The sequence below is a fragment of the Pelophylax lessonae genome (genome assembly GCF_965119305.1).
Source record: "Pelophylax lessonae genome assembly, chromosome: 1".
Classification (NCBI taxonomy): Eukaryota; Metazoa; Chordata; class Amphibia; order Anura; family Ranidae; genus Pelophylax; species Pelophylax lessonae.
Genome location: NC_138768.1, coordinates 53,457,308 through 53,466,498, shown reverse-complemented (window position 1 = coordinate 53,466,498; position 9,191 = coordinate 53,457,308). Strand labels below are relative to the sequence as shown.

Here is a 9,191-nt window from a genome sequence, read left to right as displayed (position 1 = left end):
CCCTCTCAAAAAAGTTAACCCCTTCACTGCCAGTGTAATTTTACAGTAACAGTGCATATATATAGCACTGATTACTGTAGTAATGTCACTGGTAACCCCAAAAGTGTCAAAAATGTCAGTCAAGGGTCCGATCTGTCCGCCGCAATGTCGCAGTACCGCAAAAAAATCGCAGATCGCCGCCATTACGGGTTAAAAAAAAAACAACAAAAATTACAAAAATCTTTCCCTTTGTTAGTAAACGCGATAACTTTTGCGCAAACCAATCAAAATACGCTTTTTGTGATTTCTTTTACCAAACATATGTAGCATAAAGTAAAATTGGCTGAAAATGTTAAAAAATTTTGATTTTTACATTTTTTTTGGGGAATTTCATATAAAAAATTGTGAAAAATATTGTTATTTTTGAAAAATTGACGCTCTTTTTTTGTTTATAGCGCATGATCAAAAAATCACACAGGTGATCAAATACCACCAAAAAAAAGCTCTGTTTGTGGGAAAAAAAGGACGTCAAATTCGTTTGGGTACAGTGTCGCACGACCGCGCAATTGTCTGTTAAAATAACGCAGTGCCGAATCGCAAAATAGGCCCTGGTCAGGAAGGGGGTAAAATCTTCCGGGGCTTAAGTGGTTAAAGAGGAACTTAGTCAGAAAATGAAGTCCTGCTAGATGACTTCAGGCCGGCCCCTTTTGCAGGTATAGTGATGTAAAACGTTAAAAATAGGTGCCTATGTTGTGTAAAATCCAGTAATACCCTGCCTCACCCTGCTCTGCACATGCTCAGTTGCTCTACATTTTTTGGCACTGCCGAATTTGTAGAGGCTGATCTTCTGACAGCCTTAAAGCAGAATTAAAATGAAGCTCCATCCAAAAGTGGAAGCTCAGCTTCTTTGCTTCCTCCCACCCCCCCCCCCCCCCCCACCCTCTGTTCCTCTGCTTCCACATTTGGTACCTTTGGGAGGGGAGCAGATACCTGCCACTTCCGGGTAAGATTGGCACAGATTGAAATTTCCAGCCCCCCCCGTCCCGTCCCGCATGCCTTATGGGAGACACACAGGTCCCCAGAAGATAGCGAGACCATTCAGAAAGCGCAGCGTGACTCGTGCATGAGCGAAGGAAACAGGCTGTGAAGCTGCAAGGCTTCACTTTCATTTTCCCTTAGTGAAGATGGCAGCGGCTGCACCCAGAGTCAATGAATGGATCAACTTGGGGTGCCGACATCGTGGGCTCCCTGGACAGGCAAGTGTCCTTATATTGAAAATCAGCAGCTACATTATTTGCAGCTGCAGATTTTTAATTTTTTTCTCCCCAGACTGGAACGCCTCTTTAAGCCCTCCTATCCTTTACAACCAAAGAAGTTGCTTCTGTTTGATATGCAACTGCCATGGTGCTGCACATGTGATCAGTTATGATACCAGCCATTTAATAGTTTGACAGTTTGATTCAAGACACAAGCAAATATGATAGTTAGCAATCCCAGCATTCTGGTAATGTAACCGTTTTTTGAAACTGTTAAAATTATGAGTTTAGTTCTGCTTTATGAGTTACTGCTGCTCATGGGCTCTGGGCTTCAGCAAAATGGCAGCCTCCAGCCAGAAGAAACAGGAGCTACGCTGGAGGCAATTTACACCACACACTCATTTTGGTAGAATTATTAATGTGTAATGTGTGTTCCTTGCTAGAGAACATTATATATTTTTTCAAGTTGTTATGGGTAAAGTTCCGCTTTAACCACTTCCGGACCACCCACGGCACAATTACTGTGGCAGGCGGCCCGGCTGTGCGAAGCGACATACCTGTATGTCGCTTCCTCTTCCTGGTCTGGGGCGCACCCACTCCGCCAGAGTCCTGCTTCTGCTGTGATTTGACACAGCGGGAGCCAATCAGCGGGTCCGCTGGGACCTGCCGATCATTTCCGAGAGAGGCAGAATGGCGGTCTGCCTATGTAAACAAGGCAGTTCTGTCAGGGGAGAAGATAGAGATCTTGAGTTCCTGCTAAACAGGAACACTGATCTCTGTCTTCCCCTAGTCAGACCATCCCCCACACAGTTAGAAAGCACCCCCTAGGGACACAATTAACACTTTGATTGCCCCTGATGTTAACTCCTTCCCTGCCAGTGTCATTAGTATAGTGACAGTGCATATTTTTAGCTCTGAGTACTGTATTAATGTCACTGGTCCCCAAAAAAGTGTCAGGTGTCTGATTTTTCCGCCGCAATGTTGCAGTCCCGCTAAAAATCGTTGATTGCTACCATTACTAGTAAAAATAAATAAAAAGGTCATAAAAATATCCCATAGTTTGTAGACCAGATAACTTTTGTGCAAACCAATTATTATACGCTTATTGGGATTTCTTTTTTACTAAAAATATGTAGCAGAATACAAATGGGCCTAAATTGATGAAGAAATTCGATTTTTTATATTTTTATATTGGATGTGTTTTATAGCAGAAAGTAAAAAATATATATATATTTTTTTAAATGTTGCTTTTTTTTTGTATATAGTGGCAAAAACAGTGTGATCAAGTACCACCAAAAGAAAGCTCTATTTGTGGAGAAAAAAAAGGACATCAATTTTATTTGGGTACAGCGTCACATGACTAGGCAAATGTCAGTTCACATAACACAGGGGGGTGTCAAACCTTCCGGGCTGAAGTGGTTACAGGCATTTAAAAAGTGAGTGACCGAGGACGTATTTTTAACACAAAATTTAGTTATAACTGTATGTTATCAGGATAGACATGAATATTTTTATGTTGTAAAATTGAAGGGTTTATTACTACTTTCATAGAAATATATACTTTCTTTTAACAATTTGCTATCTAACCGATGTAGATTTTTTCCCAGCTTCCCACCCCTGATTATCTCCCTGAGCCCTGCAGGGCGGGAGATTCCCATGCCTGCCGTTCATCTTCCCTGACTGGTCTCCCTGCGCCCCTCAGGGCGGGAGATTCTCGAGCCCCGCATCCCTCTGGTGGTCCCAGCGTGCCCGCTGTCCCCGTGCTTCTCCCTGCACCCGGCAGGGTGGGAGATGCTTTAGAGTCGCATTCAGCTTTCAGTCGCTCCGTGGCGGAAGCCCCTCCAGGTCTCCCTGCGCCCGGCCGGGCGGGAGAGTCGCACGCCATTTTTGCTCCTGACGGGCTGGCTGCTCTTGGTGCAACGTCCTTCATCGCGGTTCCCTGAGGTTCCTGTGTCTGTTGGAAATCGCGGGCGTCTGCCTGACCACCCCTCCGATGGAGCATCCGGGTCGATGGGTTCTCGTGACGGGCAGCCCGTGCTGGCTCCCCCTCCTCATCTCAGTGAGTATGATTGTGGTTTCGTTTGGGGTAGGTCCGAAAGCGCTGCGGTATCAGGTCCGCCAGACGAGCACATTTTTGCGGCGGTCAAGTCGGTCCTCTCTCGCATGGGTGTATCTACCCCGTCGAGTGGTGGCGTTTTTTCGGGTGGCCATTTGTGGGCGGTTTCGTCGTCAGCCGTGCATCTTGCGGTGGAAGTACGGGAAAAGATCTGTCCGGCGGGAATTCGTCGATTTACTGACTTTGGTTCCTCCTGATTGGGAAACGGTAGACAAATCTCGGCGGGTCGACGTTACTGCACAGGGTGACAAGCCCAAACAGCTTCCTCGCACTTTCGGGAACTGGCTGCAGGGTTTCTGTGCTTATGCCGGGGTGCTTTGTGAGCATTTACTAGAGTTAGGCCCTTCCCTCTTCTGTTACCTGGATCTCATTTGGGGTGCCTACAAGGTCTATGGGGGACAGTGCTGGTTCCACTATGATACTCAGTTTCGACAAAAGATGGCGGCGCGGAAAGAATTTCGTTTTGATTGCCAGGATGGCAGTCTGTGGTTGTTGCTCATGTGCCCTCACAGACCGTCGTCCTTTCAATCCCCGGCCGGCGCTTCTCACGGAGCGTCGGCTGCCCCCAAGAAAGGAGTCTGCTGGCTTTTCAACGAAAGCCACTGCAAGTGGTACACCGCGTGTCGTTTTAAACACGAATGCTCGGTATGCGGGGGTTCTCACCCCGCCATCCGGTGCTTTCGGAAGCACAAGCCCCCGCTTGCCAAACCCGGGGCAAAGCCTGACCTTTCTAGGTTGGAGGACCCCGGTGAACGTCTTAAGGATGCTTCCCTGGCTAGACCGTTACCCTCGGCGTGACGGGCTGGATCTTGGCTTTTGGATTCCCTTTACTCACTCAGACGAGCCTACTATGGCTGCGAACTTGAAGTCGGCGTTGCAGTTTGAGTCTGCACTGGCCGAGAAGCTATGGAAGGAACTGGATTTGGGGCGTATGGCGGGTCCGTTTGATTTGCCCCCTTTTCACAACCTACGGGTTTCACCTCTGGGCGTGGTTCCCAAGAGGGAGGTGGGCAAATTCCGCCTTATCCACCACCTTTCCCATCCTTCCGGCTCTTCTGTCAACGACGGTATTTATAAGGAGGAATCCAGGGTCCAATATGCCTCTTTCGACAAAGCCCTTGGGTTGGTTCGATCTGCTGGCCAAGCGACGTTACTGGCTAAGGCGGACATTGAGTCCGCCTTCTGCCTTCTACCCGTCCATCCGGAATGCTTCCACCTGCTGGGCTGTTTCTTTCGGGGCAGTTACTTTTTTGATATGTGCCTCCCCATGGGGTGTGCGATCTCCTGTTACTACTTCGAGTTATTTAGTAGCTTTCTCGAATGGGTGGTTTCCCAGTCAGCTGGTTTGCATTCCCTGCTTCATTACTTAGACGACTTCCTTTTCGTTGGCCCGGCCGGCAGTGGGCAGTGCCAGGCACTCCTTTCTGTTTTTCAGTCTACGCGCGAGCGGTTTTCCATCCCGCTCTCGGCTGACAAAACTGAGGGCCCGGTGACGGTGTTGTCCTTCCTGGGCATCGAAATTGACACGGTGGCCATGGTTTTTCGCCTGCCGGGCGACAAATTGGACAGACTTCTTTCCCTTATCCGTTTGGCCAAAGGGGCCAAAAAGCTCCAGTTGAAGCAGTTACAGTCCCTGTTGGGTCATCTTGTCTTCGCCTGCCGGGTTTTGCCCATGGGGAGGGCTTTTTGTAGGCCCCTGTCGTGGGCCATGAAGGGCGTGTCCGCACCTCACCACTATGTCCGCATTACCAGGCCTATGCGGAATGACTTGGGAATGGGGATTTGGCTCTCCTTTCTCCAGAATTACAACGGTCCCTCCTGTTGGTTGATGGAGGAGGTCCCGAACCCACAGCTGGAGTTTTATACGGACACGGCAGGCTCCTGTGGCTTCGGGGCCTTTTTCCAAGGGGAATGGTCTGCGGAACGTTGGCCGGCCTCATGGGCCCACATGGATCTGTTGCGCAACCTCACCTTGTTGGAGCTTTTTCCGATTATTGTTCCATTGAACTGTGGGGGGGAGAGGTTGCGTAATCGCCAGGTCGTTTTTTGGTCAGATAACATGAGTGTGGTTCAGGTTGTTAACCGCCAGTCTGCTAGATCCCCTCCTGTCGTCTCGTTACTGCGTTTTCTCGTTCTCAAATGTTTGCAGTTTAATATTTATTTTAGAGCTAAGCATGTGCCCGGTGTCTCTAACGAAATTGCTGATGCACTCTCTCGTTCACAGCTCGACCGCTTCCGTTCCCTGCCTCCATCTGCGGCCCGGGTGGGCCTGCCCTGCCCCCCCTTCTTGTGGAACCTCGTTTCCGACGTTTGTTAGACCTTCTTCGGGCTTCGCTTTCTCCTTGGACGTGGGCGTCGTGTCTTCGAGTTTGGGACGAGTGGGTGTCCATTTCCCACGGTGAGTTTTTACTCTCTTCACACCATGACAGACGTCTTTCGTTATTTTCCTACCTTATCCATTTACTCCACAAGGGCTCCTCAGGTTCCACTGTCTCCGCTGCCATGTCTGCCTTGTTTTTTTGGTTTCGCTTTCTCGGCTGTGAAGACATCACCAAGGATTTTCCGGTGCGGTGGATTTTGCACGGCTGGCGCCGAGTAACACGGTCCCCTGATTCCCGACGTCCGGTTTCGCTTCCCATTCTGTCCAATATTCTTTCCCTATTGCCATCGGTGTGCTCATCCCCCTTTGAGACCCTCGTGTTTAAGGTCGCTTTTTCTTGGGCCTTTTTCGGCGCTTTTCGCATCGGGGAACTGGTTGCTAAGTCCAGAACTTCCCCCGGGGGTATTTGGGCGGACGACGTGTCTTTTTCTGACCATTGCGTTACCGTTTTTCTTCGCACCTCGAAATCTGATAGCTTTGGCAGGGGCAGACGCGTTTGACGACTCGGTTGCCAGAGTCTGCTGGCGCGGTTTGCGTGGACTACGGTGGTCCCAAGTTCTCCAAGAGTGTCTTGAACTCCGTTCGCACGTTTCCGGCCCCATTATTTTGATCCTGCATACCGGGGGGAACGATATCGGTTGCACCCGGTCTATTGACCTCATCTCGGCCGTTAAACAGGATATCGGTCATTGTTACGCAGCCTTCACTGGATTGGTTCTCGTTTGGTCCGAGATAGTGCCTCGTCTACTTTGGGCACGTGACATCCCGGGGCCATGCCTGGAAGGCTCCCGCCGGAAGATCAATGCCCAGGTGTCGAAGTTTGTTCGGCACTTGGGAGGTGTCGTGATCCGTCACAGGGACTTGGAAGGTGACAATGCGGATTTGTTGCGTCCGGATGGGGTTCACCTTAACATCATTGGCCTGGACATTTTCAACCTTGGCCTTCAGCGGGGTGTTGAACAGGCGCTGGCTTCGGTGGGGCGCACGCCAGTTAAATCCTGACGTGCGGGTGGCGGTTTTGACCTTGCCAGCAGTTAAAGTTATGGCAATGGGTTATGCCCTGGTTTGTAATTTGGGGGGGTACGCTGTCTGTCCCTGCACTGATGGTAAGGACAGACCTCTTCCTCCCCCCTTTTTCATAAGAGGCAGCAGTCTGCACATGGCCAAGATGGCTGCCAACAGGAGGGCAAGGTAAGATCTCGGCACCTGATCACTTTTATGGGGCTTTCAAATAAGCACTCTCCCATGAACATGTTGGTGTAGCACTTGCGATAGTCCCCGGGCTTTGTTGGTTGACTGGGGAGCCTGGGACTGGGAAAAACTGTTCCCAGGTGAGTGCAAGAGAAACGTGTGGACCATCTAATCCCCAATCTCTCCTGCATCTAAAGACCCGGGCTAGTGTAGCTAAGGATGCAGCTATTCAAACATGATCTGCACTTTCCTTGGAGGACAGGGGATATATTGGGGTTTTAATGGACCCCCAATGTCGCAATAAAGAGTACCTATCATCTGTCGATAATATGGCATTGGAGGCTTGTTAGCCCTTTTGTGATAGCAATAAAGTAAAAAAAAAAATAAAAAAAAAATTAACATTTTAAAAACATTTAAAGCACCCCTGCACACACCCCATATAAAAAGCGTGGCGGCGGGCAAGCACAGGTATGTAAACATCAATTGCACAACACATGTAAGGTAAATTCACAAACGTCAGAGTGAGAGCAATACTTGTAGGGCCACAGTTCATGGTTCACTCCAAACCAGGGATTCCCAACATGTGGCCCGCGGTGCCTTCTGATGTGGCCGATGACCTCAAACCAGGGAAGCGCTTTTCCAGGGTCAGCAACCCAGTGATCGTAAAATGGGCTTGCCGACTCGCCATCCCAGAGCATCAGAGTACAGTGAGCCTATTTTACTGCGTTTTTTGCCACAATTTTACGGTGTGATTGCCGCAATGTTACTGTGCTTATGGTGAGTTTTTCATAGGTCACGTGACTCAAAAAAATGCATCAAAAACACAGCACAGGTGCATTTTTTATGTGTTCTTGCTGTGTTTTCAATGCATTTCAATGAGGAAGTGCATTTTTGGTGCCCTTTTTTTTTTTAACTGACCAAATCTGCACTAAAGCCCCGTACACACGTACCGATTGTCGGCCGTAAATATTCAGCCGCCGAACGAACGGCCGATTGTCGGCTTGTTAGTATGATGCTTCCGACAACCGACAGCGACTTTTCGGCCAAACAGAATCGGGTGTGCAGGCTATAAAATTTTTGTTTTCAACTCTGCTACTTTGGTTTTAAAGCGGAGTTCCGGGCACAGAAATCATTTTTTAATAAACATACCCCCGGGACAGTCAGGGCTAGCACATTCCACATTGGCTAGCCTCTGATCTGTCCCGGTTCGCACTTACCTTTTAGAAGAAATACTTACTTATAAAATTTCTTCCACAGCGTTTCCATCTCTCTTGTGGGCAGCTGAAGCCGGCGCGGTCCTCTTCTGTGTCTTCTTCCGCGTCTTCTTGTCCCAGAATGCGCCTGCACCGGCCCCTCTCGTCACTTCCGGTGCGGCGCCGCATTCCTCCACAGCTTCTGGGCATGCCCAGAAGCTGTTTAGCAGGGGAATGCGGCGTCGCCCGGAAGTGACGAGCGGGACCGGTGCCGTCGCATTGATTCCTGGGAGCGATGACGTTCAGCTCCCAGGAATCATAGCGAGACAGTAAGTGACGAGGTGAGCCGTGGCACCGAGGGAGGAAGTACTCTGAGGTGAGTATTTACGATCTTCAATTAAAAGGTGAGTAAACAAAAAAAAAAAAAATAACTATCCAATTCCTTTTCAGGTAATGTCGAACTAGCAGAGGGGCACAAAAAAAAAAATATCGTTTTTGTGCCCGGAACTCCGCTTTAAGTTTAATATTCCCTTTTCAATTTCCTGTAATTCTCTCTTTATTGAGTAGACCCTATAATCTGATAAGTAGGCGGAGACTCATTATGCACAGTGGGTGAAGCCCCGGGGAAGTGGGTGTGGCAATTAATAGCCGTAATGTCAAACATACATAATTAATTCTGCAAATTAGCATGGCTAGTATTTTTTGCAAGAAAGGTGGCAACCCTAGGTGGAGGTCTCATTGATGCTGCCTGAGTCATCCAGCTCTCCCTGGATTTCTGCTTAACCCAGGAAACAGAGATAGGCTTGGTTTTACTGGGTATTAAAGCGGAGTTCCACCCTGAAAATTTTTTTTTAGATAAAAATACCCCCAGGACAGTCAGGGCTAGTGCATTTAAGCAACGATAGCCTCTGAACTGTCCCGTTTCACTTAACCTTTTAGAAGAAATACTTACCTTGAAAATGTCTTGTCCAGCGCTGCCATCTCAGGTGTGGGCAGCTGAAGCCGGAGCGTCCTCTTCGGTGACGTCGGAGTCCCAGAATGCCCTGCACTGGCCCTGCTCGTCACTTCCCGTGCAG

The 9,191-nt window shown here is 49.0% G+C and overlaps 1 protein-coding gene across 1 annotated transcript; it reads left to right on the top strand.

Moving 5' to 3' along the window:
- Positions 1-4,201: 4,201 nt before the first annotated feature.
- Positions 4,202-5,668, top strand: LOC309568854 (uncharacterized protein; the record flags this gene model as incomplete). The annotated part of the gene is made up of 1 exon (XM_082274639.1): positions 4,202-5,668. One exon carries the CDS (start codon positions 4,202-4,204, stop codon positions 5,666-5,668), a length of 1,467 nt encoding a protein of 488 aa, XP_082130765.1.
- Positions 5,669-9,191: the final 3,523 nt, after the last annotated feature.